Source organism: Mustela nigripes, chromosome 1 (genome assembly GCF_022355385.1).
Source record: "Mustela nigripes isolate SB6536 chromosome 1, MUSNIG.SB6536, whole genome shotgun sequence".
Lineage (NCBI taxonomy): Eukaryota > Metazoa > Chordata > Mammalia > Carnivora > Mustelidae > Mustela > Mustela nigripes.
This window is the reverse complement of record NC_081557.1, coordinates 224,422,145-224,444,781: the sequence shown is the minus strand read 5'-3', so window position 1 is coordinate 224,444,781 and position 22,637 is coordinate 224,422,145. Positions and strand designations below refer to the sequence as shown.

The window sequence follows — 22,637 nt, the reverse complement described above, 5'->3', positions numbered from 1 at the left end:
CATCTGCTTAGAGATATTATTATATAAACCACTTAAATATAGTATTCTCTAGTGCCATCTAGGGGATTTCAGGCCAAGGGAAAAGAAATTGTCTGCTCAGCTCAAAGAGAAAAACAAGCACTGAGAAATCAGCTCTGACTCGCCAAGTAATTTCTTTTACATATCCGATAGTGTTTAGGTAATCTTTTATTTTACAGTTTGGATAGCTGAACAAGGTCATACGTGGTGCTGCATCTGGGGAATGCATAAATAAGTAAAATGTATGACATTGTGCCCGTGCTGTGTAGCCTAATATTTCACAAACATAACCTTGAAAGAAAAAAAATTTCCCCATTTAAATCAATGCCTCTTTCTAAAACCAAACCAAGCAGTATTTGTTAATGTTTTTAAAATGTGTTTTCTGGATACCCACTGCCTATGTATTAATTGTGTGCATGTTAGGATTCAAGCAAGTGCCCTTTGAGGCTAAGGAGAAAACCCAAGAATGAATTATGCTTTTCAAGGACCTCTCCTCCATTCAACCCTGAACACAATGCCCAGCACATAGAAGTCATTCCAAGATACTCATTTTACTAGAGCTCAGTAAGCTCCAGAAGGAGTTAACTGCTGACGCATGGTATCCACCTCTTTCTAGGGAACCATATGTGACCTGACTGCAGTTTGTGTGAACCTAAAGTAGCACATTTCTGGGAAAGTTGACTCACTTGATAACCTTGTGCTTGGCTCTTTTTCCACAGGAATCCTTCCCACAAAGCCTCTGATCTCTATAAATATTCAATTCCCATTTGACAGATATGAACACTGACACAAAGATAAGTGGAATGTCTTTTCCAAGGAAACACAATAAGAAATGCATAAACAGAGTTTCATATCCATATGACGTTCTAGCCTGGAGCAGCGTGCTCGCTCCACTAAAATAGAATTTCAAACATAGCTTTGAAATATGACTACTAAATATCTTACAAACTATTTCAACCAGAAGTAAAATGGACATTAGACAAAACCACATGAAAGTCTTGATAGTCAACCACTTTGACCTGCAAAAAGAGCACTTACGTGGGATTCATCATCATTGGTTCCCAAATTCAAAACCACTAGCCTTTAAAGCTTATAGAAGAAAAAAGTAGCTTTTGCTATGTGTTATTTTGTATACATTGAGTTTTTCATGGTTTCTTAGCTACTGCAGACATCAATGGATTTAACTGTATTACCTCCAATGATGCAATTTCCTCATGTGTACTTATGTGTCTGTCAAGGCCAAGGTCCCTAATCATCGTCTCCAGGATGTATTGATCTTATTTACCCAAAAGTATTTTATGACAATAGGCACTGGCAAGGCAGTTCCAAATTCATTCATTCAGAACCAGTTTGTTTCATGTCTGGCTTGATTAAATGTTCTTTCTCAGTTGGTTCATTTCACTAGAGTAAGTCTTCATGCCAGAATCAACAGAGGAAGTTGAAAGAGTGATCAGGAATAGATGGGTGGGTAGATATTTTAGAAAATATCCAATAATGATTCATGGACCATTTTACAAAAATCAAAAGCATTAGGCATTAGCAACTGCTCTCAAGCTATCTTGATGTAACCTTCAACAGCCCTTGCAAAGGCCATGTACCTGAAAATAAAGATGATCAAGGCATATTGGTTCCTAATCCAATAAAGCTCACGAATTCTGCTAAAGATGCAGTGAAAGGCTAGTTGGTTTTAGACAAAGATTTTATAATTTATTTATACTTTGTCTGAAAATATTTTCTCTCCATTTTTGCCTTTCTAATATAACAGGGCTAAAAGTGGTTAATGTACAGGTATATATAACTTATTTTTCTTTGCTTGACCCAGACCTCATCTACCCATTAAAGAAACAATGTCCCGAGTTGTCAAAGAAAAAGGGGATTGGAACGGAAAAATAAGGTCCACAGAAATGGATGTGGAGAAGCATTTCATGGAAAACTAAAAGATAGTAAATAAAACTAAAAGAAAACAAAAGTTGGTCGTGGATAGATAATGCGACAACCAAGTAGAAGAATGTATAGAAAGAATTTAAGAAATACTGTCATGGATGATGAAGGGAAGAGCTTTGACACTGCTCAAAAAAAAAAAAAATCAAAAAAAATTACATTTATTTTTATTTCCTTTAGTGTGTGACTGGCCACCCTATCTTCTGTGGAGCCCTAGGAATAATTGGATAGTTTGATCTCTGATTTTTTATTACCAGCTTGATCTACACATCATCTTGACAATCCATGTCTCCACTGCCCTCAGTTTCTCCTCACTTCAAGAATCTCCTCATGGGGCGCATCTGGGTGGCTCAGTGGGTAAAGCCTCTGCCTTCAGCTCAGGTCATGATCTCAGGGTCCTGGGATTGAGCCCAGCATTGGGCTCTTTGCTCAGTGGGGAACCTGCTTCCCCCTCTCTCTCTGCCTGCCGCTCTGCCTACTTATGATCTCTCTCTGTCAAACAAATAAATAAAACCTTAAAAAAAAAAAAAAATCTCCTCATGGTGTCAATTCTGAACTCCTCCAAACAGGAGGAAGTTTGTAGGCTCCAAATGCGTAAAGAGTAAAATAATACTCAGGATTAGATTTTTAGCAGGATTCTACCCAAAAGAAGGTACCCACCACTTAATATTACTACAACATGATTACAAACATCCAAGATGCTCCCTAAATCAAAATTCCCAGAATCTTCTCTTCAATATGGTGAAACCCAGATACCCAGCAGTTGAAGGCTCAGTGATCTTTCGTGATAACCCTATTTATTCCTACCCTAAGGAAGTTCTTTTTGTTGGTTTCTTTTTTGAAGTATTTGTTTTCTGTTGACATAGCCTGAAAGAGAGATACTGAGGATAATTTGAAGACCTACTTTAATTATTTACAACACCTTATATTACTTTACTATCACAATTTTTGTATTGCAATTTTTGGAAATCAGCTTACTTCACCAAGCCCCAATTTTATAAAGCTTACAAAACAAGGATGTTGCAACATTCCTTCTTCCAATATGGCTTTCTACATCCTATCAGATACTTTGAGAGATACATTAACTACTTCTGACCATGAGAAGGATTTTTTACGTATTCAATTTAGGTATTTAGGTATTCAATTTATAGTATTATATGTTTTCATATAATATGATCAAAAGTGACATCTGAGTTGTTGAAAGTACACTGGAATTGGAATTAAAATACCTAGGTTGGTTCAAATTCTAAATTATCTTTCTACCACTAAATTATCTGTCTACCACTACTAGTGTCTGACTCTGTGAGCTTAAATGGGTAACTTAACCTCTCTAAACCTCATTACTTTATCAATAAATGAATATAAAACAATTGTGTTATTAAATGTAGGATAGTGACAGACAAACACCTTAAAACCTTGGCAGCTTAACACAATGCAGGGTTATTTCTCGTTCATATAACTTTTCAGTACAGGTATTTAGCCTGTAGCATTCCACACAGAGATTCAGGGACCTTCTATTCTATGGATCTGTCATCCCCTTTACTGTCTATCTACAAAAGGCCTTACAGAAAATATTTTAGGCTTCACAGGCCATATGTTACAGCTTAACTCTGCCATTATAGCACAAAAGCAGCCACTGAAAAAAATGTAAATAAATCAACATGGATGAGTTTCAATAAAACTTTATGTATAAAAATAGGTGGCAAGACAGATTTGACCCACTTGCTATGGTTTTCTGACCCCTGCCCTGTTATTGAAGGTATTTTCTGGATTCTTTGCAAACAACTGGTTAAGCACGGTGTGCAAGGGGAGTGATCAAAGCATGAGTGAGAAATGGGCAGAAGTTCTTAATTGGCCAGGCTTAAAAATGACATATATCTCTTCTTCCCATTCCACTGGCCAGAACATGGACATAACTAACTCCAGAGAAACCTAGAAAATATCTTGCATTTGTCCAAGAGGAAAAGAAAATAGGGTGTTAAGAACTCATAACACTCTCTGCCAAAAACACTTTTTTCAATGGTTGTAGAGAGAGTCATATGAGATAATGAGTATGCAAAACTGCTTTGTAAATTATAATCTGCTATGCAAATTTAGAGTGCTATTTTTATTGTAATTACTATATGTAATGTCTCTATGAATACCTTACCACCAGGGAGTGGTAGCCCCTCAGAAAGAAGAAAGCTTATGGATATAAAAGGCACTTACAATTTTTGGATCAAGCAGATTCTGCAAATTATATTTTATGAGCCAGGGCAATCAGGACTCTTTCCTCCAACTTGGGTGTCTTGAAATGCCCTGAAATTTCTTCTTCCTCCATGGTAGTGACAAGCTTTGTATGCATAGAGGCAATTACTGAAGCACTTTTCAGGTTATCTCAATAGTCAGATTATTTGCTGTAAAATTGAAGTTTATTTGTGATACTGTTCAATGCCAGAAACAATGAGTTGGAAGTATAAAACTGAAGCTATCCATAGTATTAAGTAATTAACTAGAAATCCATGCTTAATATTCTCCAAGAGTAAAATGCTGTGCTGGAGAGATAGGACACATCTGAAAGTATATAAGCCAAGATAAAAACAATTCTCAATGTGATCCTTTCAATCTGATTTTGAAGGTCTCACTTCTAAACCATTTAATGTTTGAGATCAGGTCATGGTATTTTTTCAACAGCCTTTTCACAGAATAGCATGAGCAGCAGAATTATTCCACTAATTTTAAAAGAGTTCTCTTCTGTTTGTGTCTTTTTTTTTTTTTTTTTTTTTACAGGGTATAATGCTTTTTATTCACCAATAGACTAAAAGTCCATTTCTGGCTGTTTCCTTCGTTTTATTAACAAGCAAAACCCTGTAAGGGGCAGCTTCATTCACCTAGTCTTCAGACTCAGATCCATCTTCATCTTGACTAATCTGGAAATAACGAAGTTCATAAGTCTCCTTGTCAGATGCAACCACACGAAGCCAATCACGAAGATTGTTCTTCTTAAGGTATTTCTTGGTAAGATATTTCAAATACCTTTTAGAGAACTGTTTCTCAGAAACAACTGTGATTTTATTCTTGAAGCGTTCAATGTGAACAACATTCCCCAGATTTCCAGTTTTTCCATTGACTTTAACCTTCTCCCGTAGAAACTGTTCGAAATTTCCAGAATCAAAAATTCCATCTTCTACTGGATGGGTAAGGTCCAAATTAAATTTCCAGGTTGACTTCTTAGGTTTCTTGTCTTTCTGCGGCGCCATCTTGAAAGGCGGTCTGGCGATCAAAGAGGTGTTTGTGTCTTTTAAATGATGGAATTAAACATGGAGAAAATGAAAATGCAGAAGATTAGAGTTAATTATATCAAATAGGGGATAAAGCAGGGATGATTCATTTATTTAATTTTTTAGCAAAGTGACAAATTGAGGGGACTTCCTATGAAACAATTAACCATCCAACCTTTGTTATTTCAAACAAAGCAAGCAAGTGCATCAGAAACTTAAAGGGGTTAATAAAGACCTCACCAAGTATGGGAGGTAGAGTAAAGGGCACCTGCAGACTGGTCTTGGCTAACCAAGATGATGGTCCTTTGCCGGGAGTGGTGACCTGGATAGCTATCTCTGTCTCCATATTATATATGATCTCCCCACTCTGAATAACTGGTGCTCAATAGAGACAGTATACATAAGGCCCAATTTGTTCAAGCCAATCCCAGTATACCCCTATTCGCCAGCATAATTACTAATAGTGTCCTCATTCATTTGTAGATGTGTCCCATTTAGGCAATATATTATATGGACTCACTGTCAATGGATATATGGTCATGGCCTGATGACCAGAACTTGGGAAGATAGCACTCAACCACATCAGAACAGACACACCCCAAAGACTCAAAGCAATAAGCCGTACCAAGCAATGAGCACAAAGAAAGTAACAAGCAATGAGCACAAAGAAAGAAATGGGATTCAAGGGCCCATAACTGAAGCATTAATTGGTTAAAGCCACTTCTCTCCCAAACATCTGCAAGGAAAACTCCTCAACAACAGGAAAAGGGCCAGTTAGTGTTGACTTTTGAGCTGTCATTGTCTAAAAGAAGAGGTGAACAATTATTTGAGGATTTCTATGAGCTTTGGTGACCATTGCTAAAAACCTGGATTTGGCACCTTAAATAATTTGTTCAAATTTTAAATCCTGGCATTCTTCAACTTTTTAGATAAAAATAATGTCTCTATTTATTAATTAAATCCTGTTCTTATTCTTTTTAAATCCTTTCCTTGTTTTGCTTAGGGTAAATTTTGGGGATCCTTATTGTGTCATGATTAGTTCTGAACTCTATCAATCACAATGATAAAATTTTATATGGCAAGAAGTCAGAGGGAGCTTAGGCAACATCCAGTCCTACATTCTTCAAGATGTAATATCCAGAATCAATGACTTACCTTAAAGCATTAGCTGGTTGGGGCAAAAAAATAAAATAAAAATAAAAAAATAAAAATAAAAACCATTAGTTGGTTGGAAGATTGTGAGGGCCCTCTGTCCCTGTTCTTAACCCCTCACCTGGTGTTCCTACATACTAAGCTGTTACACACACTAACAGTATTTTCCTCCCACTAGCCTCCAGTTCCTGCATTTGTTTAGTAGCATTAATAATAAGACTTAGGAAAGAGAAAATGACTTTAACTTTCAGCTACAGAAAGATGATGGCTCACTTAAGGCATTTTTTCTAATTTTAGCCATAATCAGAAAACTCTTGGTTTCTCCTGAGTTGATGTCAGTCAAGAGCAAGTAATATTCTTCCCTTTATCCTAAACTTTCTAAAACACCATCTCTTTCATCACTGGCCAGAAAAATTCTCTCTGATTGCCGAGTAATAGTCTTTCTTTCCATATGCTTGCTGCTGTATCCCCAGAGCCTGACTCAGTGTCTAGTCTTGTAGGTGTTCTATATGTATTTTTTAATAGATAAGTTAATGAAGGAATGAAGAAATTCACCAAGATAACATGCAGCCAAAATATAAAGGTCTGTTGTGTGATAAACAGCAATGTGTCTTACCATGAACTTGTCTTACCATGTCTTACCATGGATTGATGTGTTTTCACTACTAAGACTCCAACTGAGTTGAGGAATCACTGGGGTATAGGCACCTGGAAAGACCAAGAACTGCCTTAGAAAGAGAGCCAAGCTAAGCCAGGGATGAAAGAAGTTTGCATAAAAGTCATTGACACTACAAAAAGAGTGAGAATATTAGTATTGTAGAGCAGCAAAATGATGTAAGAGGTAAACTGCTTCTTAGGGAGAACAATAATAATTGGGGTGTTTAAGAGTAGAGATGGATGCCAATGGCTACAAACAACAGAAATATGAACTCAGCTGTCTTAAATAATCTGATAATATATTTTCTGTCATAAGTAGTAGTCCAGGGAAGGTAGACTTCTAGATTGAATGATTCAGTGACTCAAAAGATCATCCTGGGATCTTGTTCCCTCCAACCCATGGCTCTGCAGAATTTTCATTATCAACATGACCTCTGCATGGTCACACAATGACTGAAGCAAGTGTCCCATCCAGATAATAATGACCACAGAAAGAAGAAAAGCAATTACTCCCTACGGCTCTCTCTTGACTTTATTTATGTATGCATTGTCCATTTATTTTTGAAGAAGGCACACTCTTTATTACAATTAATGAAGTTCATAATCCCCTGACTGCAGTTTTCTCCCTGAACCTGAGCAAACATAATTCTTAGAGTCAAAGCCTGCAAATCTACTTTACCAGCAATGAAACTTTTCCAAGAAGCTCTCAGAACCATTTCTCTCTCACATCTCATTTATTGGATTCCTTGTCTTTTCCTAGTGCATTACTCACATGGCAAATGGAAATCCCCTTACTACCTTATAGGAGTTGTAATCAACTCATGCTAAGGGATATGACTGCATGAGGAGTGAATATTTAAAAAAAAAAAAAAAAAAAGAGTAATGCCAGAGGAAGGAAGAAAAGGGAACCACTACCTGGGCAATCTAGATTAGCTCCAAGACATGTGAAGATTCCAGTGATCCTAAAAAAATAAAAAAATTAAAAAAAATTTTAAAAAACCTTACAATATGAATGGATGAAATAAATAAACACTATTATCCCATCTTTCCAGATAAGGAAATTGAGGTCCAACTGACTGACATAGAGAGTTATATAGTCAGGAAGTAGCAATCATATGTGGGAAGACCAACTACTGGTGAAAATTTGTCTGATTCCCTAAAATAGAAATTCCAAGTCACAGAGTTTTGAAAGAAAATTTCCGAGTAAATGCTCAATACACTGTGAAGCCATAGGTTAAATAAATTTTGTTTATTGTAATCACATTCTTTTTGTTACACCATTTATTCATTTGTTTGTTCATTCATTTATTCAATAGTTTATTATGTGCAAGACTAATTGCTGTTAGAAGACGAAAGATTTCCTAACCACAGCACAAGTGTTACAATGAGGTGTATAATCCACACAATGTCTTATGATTCCAAAAAATGAGTGTATAACTCAGTCCCCAAGTGGGACGTGAGGGAGGAGATGTGATGGAAGAAGTAATATTTTACATTTTAGCACTGAAAAATGAGTTGGAGCTTTCCAGACAAAGAGAAGAAAATCCAAAAAGAAAGAATAACACAATAAGACATGGAGGCAGGAAGGAACAGTGGATAATCAATTCATTGTAGCTTGAGGACAGAATCTTCTTCATGTCAGGCAGAAAGAAAATAAGAGAGAGAGAATCTGGGTAAACATAAAATCCAGTACTTTCCCACATGAGATATTCAGCTTCTCAATTATTTATTGAGCTACTGGAATCAGAGTCCTCAGGATGAAAGTCCCCATCCCACCACTAATTAGCCTGACCATGTTGCCTCACATCACCAAACCTCAACCCCATCCCTATAAAAACAGTAGAGTTTCTATGCCTACTTCTCAGAAGTTCTCAGGATTTGACATCATGTGGCCCATGAGGCACAGAGCTCAGTGCCTGGTGTATGGCAAGCATCCAATAAATGGTAACAGGCTAAGAAAAATGAGAAAATAACCCCACTTTTCAGTCCTGACATTTAAAGAGGCACCTTTCTTAGGTGCTAGACATACCCTTTAGGCAGTGGTAGAGACAGAGAGGTTGAGACCCCAAATGTAGAAACAGCCCGATGGACCTCATTTCTGCAACTGCTTCTGGAGAAAAATACAGAAGGAGCCTGAGGAAGAGCAGAGTGAGAATGGCAGAAGAAGAGCAATAGAAGCTGCTCTATTCCATGTGTTCCCTGGTAAAGTGGGGGCAGCAAGAGGATTTCTCTTGAGGTGTGGAGTGATTTCAAAATGAGGAGACTGGCATTCACTTTTCATTTAGAGATGTCTGAAAATGGGAGGCTTACAAATTAATCCCCCTCAGTGGGGTGTGAGGGAACCATATTGAGACACGCCTTATCAAAAGAAGGGAGCCCAGCCCATTCCTTATGCTCCAGAGGCATTAAAGAGCATTCTGCGTTTCTGGACCCCAAAATGGAGAAGCAAAGAGGGGAGTAGACGTGTTGTGCTAACATACTGCTCTGGACAGCATTCCAGGAGATGGGCACTTAGAGCTGGCAGAACCTAAAGAGAGTACATGACAGCCTTTCCTCACCATGAAGCAGAAGTAAAACTGAATACTAGTAGAGCCTGGGTGGGGTGTATGTGTGCACCACGTAACTCAAGACCACCAACCCAACTTAAGACCAGACCTAAACCAGCCCAGAGGGAGAAGGGGGGAATGCCTCCCTGATACCTGCCAATCCCCCTTGTTGCACCCATTTTTTAATGACTCCCAGAGTGGGGACCAACCCAGTGATGATGTAGAAAACCCTGTAAAAACCGGAAAAGGAACTAAACGTGAAAACCTCCTTCCTACTAACTCAGATGCCATCTTGGGCAGGCAGAAAGGAAGGGGTTGAGTTTTGAATCTCCCCGGATATCAACTCCTAGGACACTAAGCTTTAAGCCAGTAGAACTTCGTCACCCAGAATTGTGTTTTATGCCATGTCTTAGTCTGCTTGGGCTACTAACAGAATAATACCATTGACTGAGTGGCTTTTAAACAAACAAACTTATTTCTTACAGTTCTTGAGGCTAGCAAGTCCGAAAACAAGGTGCCAACAGATCCAGTGTCCAGCAAAGGCCCACTTCTTGATTTGTAGAACTCTATCTTCTGTTATATCCTCCTCACCTGGCAGAGAACAGAGAGTGGGAAAGTAAGCTCTCCTTAGAAAGGCACTAATCCCACGCATGAAGTCTCCACTCTCATGGTACCTGATAACCTTCCAAAGACCCCATCTCTTAATACCATCACATTTGGGGTTAGGATTTCAACATATAGATTTTGGGGCAAAGGCACAAACAGTTCACAATATGCATTAATATGGAGCATTTCATGAGATATGGTGACCTCAATCATAAAACCCCCAAGTTGTGTGCATTCTAATTATTTCCAGTAGATGAGAGGATTAGATAGTAATACCCAACATTTATTGAACTCTTAATTTTGTCAGATGCTAGGCTAAGCATTTACATAGATTATCAAATTTGTAGGTGATACTGCTATTTCTATTTCACAGATGACAAAACTGTGTTCTTACTGTATGCATTAAAACTAGAGGTAATGTTAAAAAACAAAGAGCAACAAACTCTTTTTATCTTGCTTCTTGCCATGATAGGAGATAAGTACAAATACCACATAATACCTCATGAAACACTATCCAGTAAAAACATATATTTCTTCAAGTCCACAAGCCCTGTCCATTTAGATCAGATCACAGTGGTGCTCCCAGGCAAGTTTGTGATGAAGATTTGGCCATACCTGTCTTTGTCCTCTCCCTAAGATTCCACTCTGGGTTCCAGCTTCCAGGTTCACGTGCCATGTGATCTTACAACTACATAAACTGAGTAACTTAACTTTTCTGTACCTCCACTTACACGTGTGCTCTAGAGACGAACAATGCCCATGTTTTGGTATTACAGTAATGGCCGTGGACAAGCCATGCAGAACACCTCACACAACATCTGGCACAGTGGTTGTTACTTTGACCACCATCAGAGCCTCACTCTCTCAGCCACCTGATGTGTTAGCAAAATTTCCTTCTCTGGCACATAAATTGTATAGGCAAGAATTTGCATGTTTTTTCCCTCCCAGAGCATTTTACCAGCAACATCTTGGAAATCAAAGCTCCTTGAAAGACACAAAGGAATCTATTTCTAACACAAGGATATAAATTCCCTACACAATGGGTTATAATTCTGATTAAGATATTTCATGGGTCGAATGTTTCCCCTAAACCCATGAAAATGACATTTGAACTATTTCCATCCTATCCCTTTTCAGAAAGTATGTGGAATTGCTAAGAAAAAAAGGCAACATATAATGTAAGATCAATTAAAGAAGAAAACAAACAAACAAACAAACAAAACAGAACATCACCAATCATAAAGGAAAGGAATCAATGCACTCTTCCAAAAGATCATCCAGATCTATGGGGCCCAAACATCAGACCTGGATCTGAATATTGCATTAGCTATATCAGAACTATTTGTAGTGTTTCTGGGAATTTATGCTTTTTATACTTCACATACATTTCTCCCAGCACCAGCAATCCAATGAGAAGGAGGTTACACTCTCTGTTTTATAGATAAGAAAACTGCGGACTTGAAACAAGAAACCATCAGATCCAGCTAGGTGTCTTTGTTCAATGCTCCTCTGCCACATCACAGCTCCCTACTTTTAGCTATGAGGTAGAATTTTGAAGCAGGAAAGAACTTTAGAGGATATCTAGTCCATTTTCTAGAGAGCTATTCTAAAAAATACATGCATGTCAATACTCACATAAATGGATTAAATTTAATAAAATAACAGTGAAATCTATGATTATGAGTGGTACATGCTTGACAACACATCTGGCTACTTTCCTTCAGGCTTGATATGGGCTTTTTTATGACAAAGAAGCAACTGGAGAGTCAAAAGATGTATCAGAGTATGACCCAGGACCATTTTAGTTTGTTCATTTGGGGCATCAAGAGTCTAACAAGAGTCACATCATTATCAGTGATAAGTCATGAATTAAGCATTTTTTAAAAACTCTCACTGGTTAAATAGTACTTAGCAATATCGTCTTCCAGAAGCATTTCTCCTCTAGTCATGATTAGCCCTTTCTAATGATTCTGCTCAGCTAAGATTTTTAGTGTTTTTTAATTGCGTACTTTATGATATTTTAATTTTATGTTTATTCGTTATTAATCATCTTTATTATATTTTAATTGTAGATGCAGCATCCTAAGCAGGGGGAGGGAAACTTCACAAATAAGAATATTAATTTATATGTCTTCAAATAATAATTAGGATTTTAATAAAATTACTTCCTTTAATAGGTCTCTAAGGATCATAAATCCCCCACCCTTTAGTGAACTAATGAGATATGAGGTGAATATCATTAAGCCCTGTGCTCCCTTCTAACCAAAAAATTTAAGCGACAGTAGTAAACCTTCAAAATATTTACCTAAAGGCAAGTGGTCTCTAAAAAGCAATTGCACACAGAGAATAAAATCTAAATACATCATTGGGGCACCTGGGTGGCTCAGCTGGTTAAGCATCAGACTCTTGACTTTGGCCCAAACCCAGTTCAGGCTCTGCACTCAGTGTGGATTGTGTTTGGGATTATCTCTCTTCCTCTCCCTCTGTCCCTCCTCCTGCTTGCTCACTCTCACTCACACACTCTCTCTCTCAAAATAAATAAACAAATAAATAAATAAATAAATAAAATCTTTAAGCGTGTCCTATCTCATTCTGGCATCTGTCAAGAGGATGGACACATTGACATTGCCCATCTCACTGGGGTCTCCCAGACCACTCTGCACCTGACTTGCTCCCATATCAGGAAAGGACTACCTGTCAACGTACAACTCTGCAAAGCAACCTGAGTTTTAGAGCTATTCCAGTTGCACATCTGAAGTGAAAATATCGACCATTGCCAATGCTGTGCATCCAAGAATGTCATAGAGTCTGGAAAGATCAAGTAAGTCTCTTAGGTTCTCAACAGTAGAAGAGGACAGCTTGGGTCCAGTGTAATAAACGTGGAAATTGAAGAGCAAAGAGAAGAAGCCACTAGTGATGCTTCCCGGCCACCGTACAAGCCTCAAGGAAAAACGAAGGAGACTGAGCACGCTGGGCCCTTCACTAAACTCAGTCTGCCTCAGTGGCTCTTGAGTTCTCCTACTTTTATCCTATGAATGCAGGAAAGAAATTGGATGTGTTCCTTTGAGTGACTGTACTTTATTCTCTATTGCTGTCAAAGTTTACTTTCAATGCTATCCTTTGATACACAGCTTTCCTGTCACTTAACAGTTTAAGTTTCTTCTGTTGTGTAATCAGGGGCAGTAATTTCTGGAACAGGCATTTCCTCTTTCGGGCAGAGGATGCTACAACCACTATGGAATTAACCTAAAATTCTCCCAGCATCATTTTAAAATAGTATGTTTATAATGGCTTTGTGGGTGTATCTGTTATTGTGGGGTGTCCATGTGTTCTTGTAGGTCCTGTCAATTTTCTTAAAGCAGAATCTATAAAAATTCTCTGATAAACAAGAATACAAGTATTAGTAAATCATCCCATGTAGGTGGGAGATTTGTTTTGTTTTGTTTTGTTTTAATTAACTGTTAAAACAGTTCCACTTCCATTATTTTAGTGTTACTTTTTGGGGCCTCTGAGAATGTGCCGACCCACTTCAGGAAAATCACTGCCATCATTCTATTGACAAGGCCAAAGTTTATCAGAGCATGGCTACTAAAAGTAGTCAGAAGAAAGAAAAGCAGCTCCCATGAACTCTCAATTAATGCTTTGTCTTGTACCACCCCCTCACTTCCACCTCTTTGGTATGTACACACACACACGCTTCCCCCTTTAAGGGTGGCTGCAGCTCCATATGTTTTCAGGAAAACATTTGGTACTGATTATGAGAATTCACGACCTATTAAAATATCACTGTAAACCTTCTACTATGAAGTTCAAACCCGGTGACGTCATGAAACCCAGCCGAAGGAGAAGAACCACAGACACTATAAGAAAAAACTTCTTGAATTCTTTGGCTTCCAGTTCTTACTTTAACAATCAAAAAGCAAAATTCAAAAAGGATGTCCATGAATCTGAAGGTGATTTTAGCCCCATAACAACCTAATGAACAACTCTGGCAACAGAAGAACCCACCGTCAAGAGCGGAGATTAAACCTGAGGAGTAAAAATTCTCTTCAGCATGGCGGCAGCAGGGAGAAACAACACTAAAATGCATGAAGGTTAATTTTTTTTTTCTTTCTATCGATCAGTCATGAACTCTTAGAAGAAATTGGCTTACCAAAATTTCTTTACAGCTGACAGAAGTAGGGACGACAGCAACATATAACCTGAATTCTGAGAATTGAACTATGAAGTCAACACTAAGAGATGCAATATATGTAAAAGGTGCCTTACAGATAAAATCATTTAGGGTAAACAAGCAAACAAATCAAAATGGATGTTACACAACTGAAGGTAATAGTTAATCTTTAGAATGAGGAAGCAGAGGAGACAAGATAGATAAGGGGTCCCTTGGAGCTTAGGAAAGAAGAGTCAGAAACCCTAGAATTGGCAGAAGAGAGGGGCCCTTGAGCCGTCAAATCCCTGTGTGTCCTTCCTGTGGAAAGATACTTTGGGCTATCTTAGCCCATTGTCATTAAAAATTTATGTCCTAAAACTAACTCCCTATGTTCTAGTTCTGTGTTCACGAAGCAACTTTCCAATTTTCAATTCATTTCCAGAACAGATTTGCCAATATTCTAGACTAGTTATATTGGTAGTTAAATTTATCTTGGTAAAAAACTCAAATTGGCATGCCAGTTGATACTCTGATGCTTGTAAGTTTGTCTCATGTAAATTATCTGAATCCAGTTTATAAGAACAATTGGAAAAATTATAAAAATATCTGAGTAGTTTAGGCCTGAATATGCCTAAGGATGATTTCCATCCCCCCCCCCCATTATGCTGTTCCTCCCCCTTGGCATCATGGATTTCCCACCATCTTTCCACCTCCATCACACCTTGGTCCCCATGTCACCCCCAGCCCCTCCAGTTGATGTCTGCAGCTTTGGACTGACCATGTGGCTCAGATGGTTCTTGTCCTTCCAGTTTAGATCTCCAGTATAAAATTATAATCAGTACCCTTTACATCTATGCTACGTCCAAGACAATTCTTCACTACACTTAATCCCATAAGAAGAATCTATCACAGAATGAAGGACTTTAGGCAAGAAGCAGTAAAGGTAACAAATGAGACTAAGACCCCAATGTCTTGCCATTTAGTTACTTTTTCTTCCTCTGTCCCCTAGACTGAATCGTAAAGCTTTCTCTCAACCCTAGAGAGAAATCTCCTAGCTTTAGCCCCTACTAAAATCCACTGACAGCATTTTTGTTATTCTTAACTGGAAAGAGTCCTTGGAATTTTGTACCTCATGTGGGATTGGGACCCAGGAGTTCTGGGTGACAGTTTAAAATGTTCTCATAAAATAACCACGGTCCCCTAGGATCATGCCATCTTGTGTAGTGTCACGGACCCTAAAAGCTGCATAGGACCTGACAGATCATCTAGTATGATCCTCTCTTAGGACTGTTTATAGAGTAAAACTTCTCCAAAGTTACATCTATAAAAATGAGGACTGAAACGATTCTGACCCCCAAATCCAGATTTAGTTTCCACTCCACTAAGCCTCTTCTTCCTTCCTTAATTTCTCCAGCAGCCAATCAAAGGGTTGAATTTAAAGGGATTGTTACAAATGAACTTTCAGAATTCAGCAACCTCAACAAGCTCTCAGTCTTAAGTTCCTGTCCCTTTTTCAGTTGAAATCATGGGGGAAGGAGCTATTGAGACCACTAGTCTGCCAGCATTCTCAGCTGGCAGAACGCAAGACATTATCCACCATCTATGAAAAATATCCTGCCTGACAATGAAGTGAACATGGAGAGGAAGGTGGCTTGCAGGACTGGAGACAACATCCTGACAATGTCTTTGGGGCATCTGAAAACAGTTGAGTCTAAAGCTAGGCCTGCCTCTACATCTGAGTATCTTGGTTTATGAGTTGAAGGGGGAAAAAATCCCATTTCTACTTAGTAAGGGTCATATCTCTTTCATGTGAAAAAAGAAAAGGCCTAAATCAGTGATGGAGTTTTCATGCTGCTCGGGAGACAGTGTTAGTCAGGTACAAGGCTCTGGAGTGAGATCTGCAGAGTAAAATAGAAAAAATGAGCTGAGTATTACAGGAAGTGCTGAGGCAGGGAAGATTATGAATGGGCAGGGAAGCAAGTGCCCCCTCTGTGATCCAGTGTTCTCATTTGTGAATCTGAGATAAGACCTCCCTCACAGGCTATTGTGAGGACTAAATTAGTAAATGTAAAATGATCACATCAGTGACTGGCACTCATGTGCCATTCATACTGGGCATTTAGAAATGGAACCTAAAATGTAATTTACGGCCATCTTCACTTGGGCAATATTCTCAAGTTGAGAGACCTCCATACTCCAGGCCTAGCACACAGGGAATCTGGAGGAGCCCCAAACAATGGAGTTGATAAACGGGCTTACCTCCTCTGCTGAGAAAATTACATATAGATTCTAATAGGGTGCACCACTATGTGAGTGCCTCATTAATATGTGTGTATTTGTGTGTACATTTTAGCTTCACCTTTTACATCCTGGAGGAATCAAGATGCTATTTTTTTGTGGCAGCTACCATTTTTATACTGCCAACTCAGTTCTTTGATCCATGGTGGGGACCTGTTTCTCTCAAAACTGTGGGGCTACCATAATGATCTTGTCAAGATCTTAGTTTTTAAGGAAATCCCTTGCCCATCTTATTCCCAAGCAGAGCACAAGTCAGAAAAAAACAAGTAACAAACTTTTTCCCTTAGAAAAACACTCCTAGCTATGCACTTCCATCATTCTTTGGAACTCTGCTTCTTTTGTGTTTGTGATGTGAATAGACCTTACAATTAATTATCACCATGAATAATATATAGCTGTGAGCCCAAGAAATAAGTCAAAGGCTCCAAAGAGGTTTATCCCCAGTTTCATACATGGGTGGGTGTCCTTGCAAACACACATTCTGTTTGAAACACGTCAGCACATTTGGAGATAGAAACTTTTTGGATCTAGCCTTCTTGCAGCTGGCTCATTAGTGAACTGCTCATGCAATCAATAAGTTACCAACTGAGAGACTAAGGGTTTCTTATCTCTGCTTCTGTGTGTTCAAGTGTCTCAGAAATATCAATGAAACTACATCTCTCTGTCTCTTTTTATCTCTCCTCCCCCCTTCCTCTCTCTCTCTCTCTCTTTCTTTCTCTCCCCTGAGGATTACAATAATTAGTTGGAGCAGGATGGAGGTTTGCCAATGTGTAATTCTTTCAAAATATATCTTTTGGTCACCTTGATTTTTCCTCTCCCCCTCAGCTAAAGGTTCTCATTTAAGTGACAGGCCTTTTTAATAATAGGCTGAGGCTTTGCAACAATTTCAAGATGTCAGGTAGTATGTCCAATATCTTAAGTCATGATAAATGTCCAGTTTAGGATACGTACGAAGTTCCACAGGGGAAATAGATTGGGCTAAAACAATGGACATTCTTTATGACAATGTTTGAGCTAAGTTAAAATAGTTATGCTCATTTTTTTTTTTACATTGCTCTCTGGGTATCTAGTTTTTGTTGATTTTTCTCATTAATGACTGAGGAAGCCAACGTGGCAGATAGTATGCTTAGATTAATTTGGTTGACCAACTGAATCCAATTGACTGTTAGTGAATTACTAGCAGACCTGTAGATATGCATGAATAATTTTGGCAGATATCCATAATGTTCCAGTCCATAACTCTTGCCAGTCTGTGTGGTCTAAGGACAGAGTGGATGGACATAATTGCCTCTTCATTAGGCATGCAAGCTAACTAGCATTCCTGGTGTTGATCACCCAGTGTGTGGAGGATCCTCACTCTTCTAAGCTTTACAAAGGTAGGAGAAAACCACTGCATTCTGTTGCTTTCTCGTGAAAAGAAAGGCCAGCAAAGGCACAGTCCCTCTCATGCCATCAAGATCTCTAGGGAAGCATCTAGCAGACAGACAGAGTTCAACTTGTGGAAGCAGAGTCCTAGGTGTCAATTCAATTTGACCATGTAGTAGCTCTGAAAATCTTTTCTATTCTGTGCTACTCATTTCATCATCTGAAAAATGGACTTAATCATGTCTAACTTCCAGAGTTCTTGGGGGAATGTTACATCAGCTCACTGATAGTAGGAGTTTGGGGGGCACCTGGGTGGCTCAGTGGGTTAAAGCCTCTGCCTTCAGCTCAGGTCATGATCCCAGGGTCCTGGGATTGAGCCCCACATTGGGCTCTCTGCTCAACAGGAAGCCTGCTTTCCTCTCTTTCTCTGCCCGCCTCTCTGCCTACTTGTGATCTCTGTCTATCAAATAAATAAATAAAATCTTTAAAAAAAATGTTTAAAGTAGGAGTTTGGGATATAATAGTTATTGGTAAAAATATTAGAAAAAATCAAAGAAAAACTTAAGAAACAAGTACTCAAGAAGAAACATAAAATATTAATATTATCAAAGACACAATAATACTAATATTATTTTTTAAAGATTTTATTTATTTATTTGACAGAGAGAGATCACAAGTAGGCAGAGAGACAGGCAGAGAGAGAGAGAGAATACTAATATTATTTTAAACTATCTCATCTATAGAGTCAAAATGCAGCATCTATAGAGAGTTCTATGTAGTATTATGAACAAGAGTATCTAAAAATTATTCTAGGAGTTCTCTCTGAATTGAACTAGCTAACCCTGGAGCTTGATCCTTCCCTAGGCAAGAAGCTTCCCTGTAATTGAACTGCCCGTAGGACTAGGGATATCGTCCCACAGAGGGGTGGCCTGCAATGGCACACATTTCCCAACGTCTGTAGGTACTAGGAAGCTAGTTTTCTTAAACTACCACTGTACATAGCAGCATCCAAATCCAGAATTACCTGGATTCCAAGTAATGTATTTGTCTTTTCCCTCTACACCACAACCACTTGACAAGGCCACTTTCCCATGTTAGATTTTCTGTCTTCATCTGTTTGTCCACTATATCAAAAGAGCACCAACTGGGTAACTTCCAGACAATAGATGTTTATTTTTCACAGTTGCAGAGGCTGGAAGTCCAACTCAAAGCGCCAGCATGGTCTGGTGCTGGTGAAAGCCCTCTCCCTGGTACACATGTGTCCTCACATGGTAAAAAGGGTGAGGGACCTCAGTGGGTTCTCTTTATATGGCACTAATCCCATTCACAAGGGCTCCATCCTCATGACCTAAGCATCAACTAAAGTCCTACCCTTAACATAATCGTAATTGGGCACTAGGATTTCAACATACAAATTTGAGGGGAAGGGACACACAAACATTTAGACATAGCATCCCATAAGAAACCATAATAATAAGAAACATGCTTCTGTCCTGAGATTTATCCCCACGGTTTGTTCAGCACAGTATCCTGTCCTCAGATTGCCTCCCCTTGGGGATAATAAGAAATTTGGGGAGTGTGTACTTTCTTTTCTTGCTAACCCTTATTTTACAAATCTCCTAAATAAATCCTGTTCCTTAAACATACCCTGCAAGATTGTGCAGTTTGTCTGAAGCCTATTGCACAAATGTCTATCTTTAAATATATATATTTTTTTAATTCTGAACACCCATCCATGAGTTCTGGTTACATCATTTATCATTAAAAGTACATAGATTTTGTTTTCTGTGCAGAGAACTCTATTAACCCTAGGAGGGCAAATTAATTAAACACTAACCCTGCCCTCAAAGAGTTTTGTTTTTGTCATTATTATGGTCTTATTCTTTATCTTTACTAGAAAGGAAATATAATAGATTTAGTAGAACAGAACATAGATGTATCCTCAATGGTCTCTCTGTGCCATCCATTGGTTGAGAATAAATTATGAACCAGGTACTCTACTAGCCACTTTATAGACAGTGTTTTACAAAACTCCCAGACTTACCCTCTGATAAGACAACTGAGGTTCAGAGAGGTTAAATAATTTGCCTGAGGACACACAGCTAGTGAGTGATAAAAAAGAGTTTGAACTCAGCTCTGCCTTGTAGTAATAAGTCACCCGGCTTTGTAGCAACTTGAATAGCCAAAGGGAAACTCAAAACAGATGAATTGAACTGGACCCAGCACCAACATACTTAGTCTATTTTTTCCTGTCGCTCAAAGTGTGCCCCAAGGGCCGGAGAGTCCACATGTGTCTCTGCAAATGACTCATTTATTTCCAGGAAGTGACTTAGTGATTAAGGAAGAAAACAAGCAGAGTAGTTCTAGACACACAAATCATGTTCCAGAGTATCCTTGTCCACTGATCAGCACTCACAAGGCTCATATTTAAAGCCCTGTCGTATTCTAAGTGCGAAAAGCGTAAGTTGAGTTTTTACATAGCCAAGAGAAAAGAATGAGAGTTTCTAAAGCTATAGGAAAGAGTACAAAACATGTAAATGAAATAAACTAGTATAATTTGAGTTTTGCACAAACCTGTTTTTATAGCCTTTCGAATATTTACCGTTTTAGGGGCCCGAGGCACAGTTCTCCTAGCTGTAAAAAAAAAAAAAAGCAAAGAAATAATAAATGAGCTAGTAAGTGCTACAAATCACTAAAATGTGCTTTATAAATTCCATTAATATGACCATCAACAGTAAAGATATTGACCCCAAGCAGGTAAAAATGGAATTCACATTTGTTCACAGCCAACTGTGTACTGGGTACTGTTTGGGAATATAGTCACATTGAATCTTCAGAGAGTGAACATTTGTATTTATTTTTGGCTTTCCATCATTGGATTTACACTCCTATGTTTTAGTAATTCTCCTCTTAATGAGTCTTGCTAGGAAGCTGAGCCTACCCCTTATTCTGGAAGCTGCATCTCTTTCAAAGTCAAAAATATGCTCCAGCTATAGGCATCCAGTTTGTGGCTGGACTGAGAGTTGGAAAAAGGGACAAATGAGAGAAAGAAGGAACTATACCACCACTACCAATGAATACACCCCTGCCACAGCAGCCTGGGTCTTGACTTTAGCTGTTCTTCTTCTGGGCTCTGTGTCTGGTTCTCCAACACATCAGATGATTCTCTCAATCATTCCTCCTTCTGTGTAACTCAGCCAGAACTGGTTTCTGTTGCTTGCAGCTCAGAATCTTGACTGATCCACCTTACAGCAATCTTTTCTGTGGTATTAGTGTTATTATTCCTATTTATATAACTAAGGAAATTGAGGCTTTGGAATATCCAGTCACCTACCCAAGATCACAGTTTTTAAGAGATAGTACATAAGTGACTGAATTGTGGATGAGAAATTCCCTCTATGCTCTGATAAGAACTATGCAGCAGTACCCAGGCATATGTGAGCATCAACATCACTTGACAGAAACTATCTAGGGAGAGATAGCCTAAAGGCTTCCTCCCTAGAGTTAAAATTTGCAAGGTTGAACTTTTAAATAAATTCACTTAATTTAGGAGACCAAGCCCATACATTGTCTCGTCTGAAAAAGTACTCTGACTCTCCCAAGTCAACTCTTTCTCTGGTAATACTGCATGTTTTGATATTGATATTGCTATAATGGTGTATTTGTTCAAAACCCCGAAGCTGGGGCCTTTATACAGAGTTTAATCACAAGAGACCAGGGAAACTTTGTCTGAATTCCAGCTCAGATCACCCTCAACGAGTGAGAGGTGATGATGGGTGAGGGAAGTGTCTTCTCTTAAGCCCCAGCATACCAAGACTTGGGAAATCTGCAGTTTTTGTGAACTGGAGGCTGGGCATCACAGGGCTGGGCTTTGTCACTCTCATAACATAAAGGAGTGATAATGAAAGGTCATGGAAGAATTTGTGATAGTCATCTTTGCATTTATAAAACGCTCCTAATTTGTACCAGGGACTTACTGGGTCTCACTCAAAGGAGGCTAGAGAAATCCATTGTTTTAAAATTTTATGTCTCCCTCTCTTCCATTTTTCACACATCTTGATTGATAGATAGATATGGTGGGAAGAAAGTGGCTTGAGTGACATTCCAAGTAAGGAAGACTGAGACTTCCCTTCCAGCTGACAGAAAAGCCTACCTCACAGTAAAAATAGACATAGAGTCTTGTGTTTAAATACAAAAAGCACTGCACCTTGAAGGCTTTGACAGATCCCAGCCAGAATTAAGCAAGACCTCTAAGAGCTAGAGTGAAGTCTGTGAATTCCAAATGAGGAAAGGCTCCATCACCACTTAATACTCTCCTTAAAAATGCTGAACATGCTGGCATGGAGATCCAGGTCATCTTCACCACGTGGGCCTAGTAACAGACACATGAAAACATGTCCAACATAACTTGGCATCAGGGAAATACAAATCAAAGCCACAATGTGATGCCACCAGTCAGAATGGCTAAAACTAACAACTTAGGAAACAACAGGGGTCGGCAAGTGTACAGAGAAAGGAGAACCCTCTTACACTGTTGGTGGGAAGGCAAACTGGTGCAGCTACTCTGGAAAATAGTATGAAGGTTCCTCAAAAAGTTAAAAAGAGAACGACTCTATGACCCAGCAATTACACTACTATGTA

The 22,637-nt window shown here is 38.7% G+C and overlaps 1 protein-coding gene across 1 annotated transcript; it reads right to left on the bottom strand.

Annotated features, from left to right (window-relative positions):
* Positions 1 to 4,763: 4,763 nt before the first annotated feature.
* LOC132015326 (large ribosomal subunit protein eL22-like 1) lies at positions 4,764 to 5,222 on the bottom strand. Its single transcript, XM_059395905.1, has one exon. The coding sequence runs from the start codon at positions 5,196 to 5,198 to the stop codon at positions 4,830 to 4,832; it is 369 nt and encodes a 122-aa protein (XP_059251888.1). The 5' UTR covers positions 5,199 to 5,222; the 3' UTR covers positions 4,764 to 4,829.
* Between the last annotated feature and the right edge of the window lie 17,415 nt (positions 5,223 to 22,637).

What these genes read in the sequence shown, in the direction of transcription:
- LOC132015326 (XM_059395905.1), bottom strand. Translation starts at nt 5,198, where the DNA reads ATGGCGCCGCAGAAAGACAAGAAACCTAAGAAGTCAACCTGGAAATTT.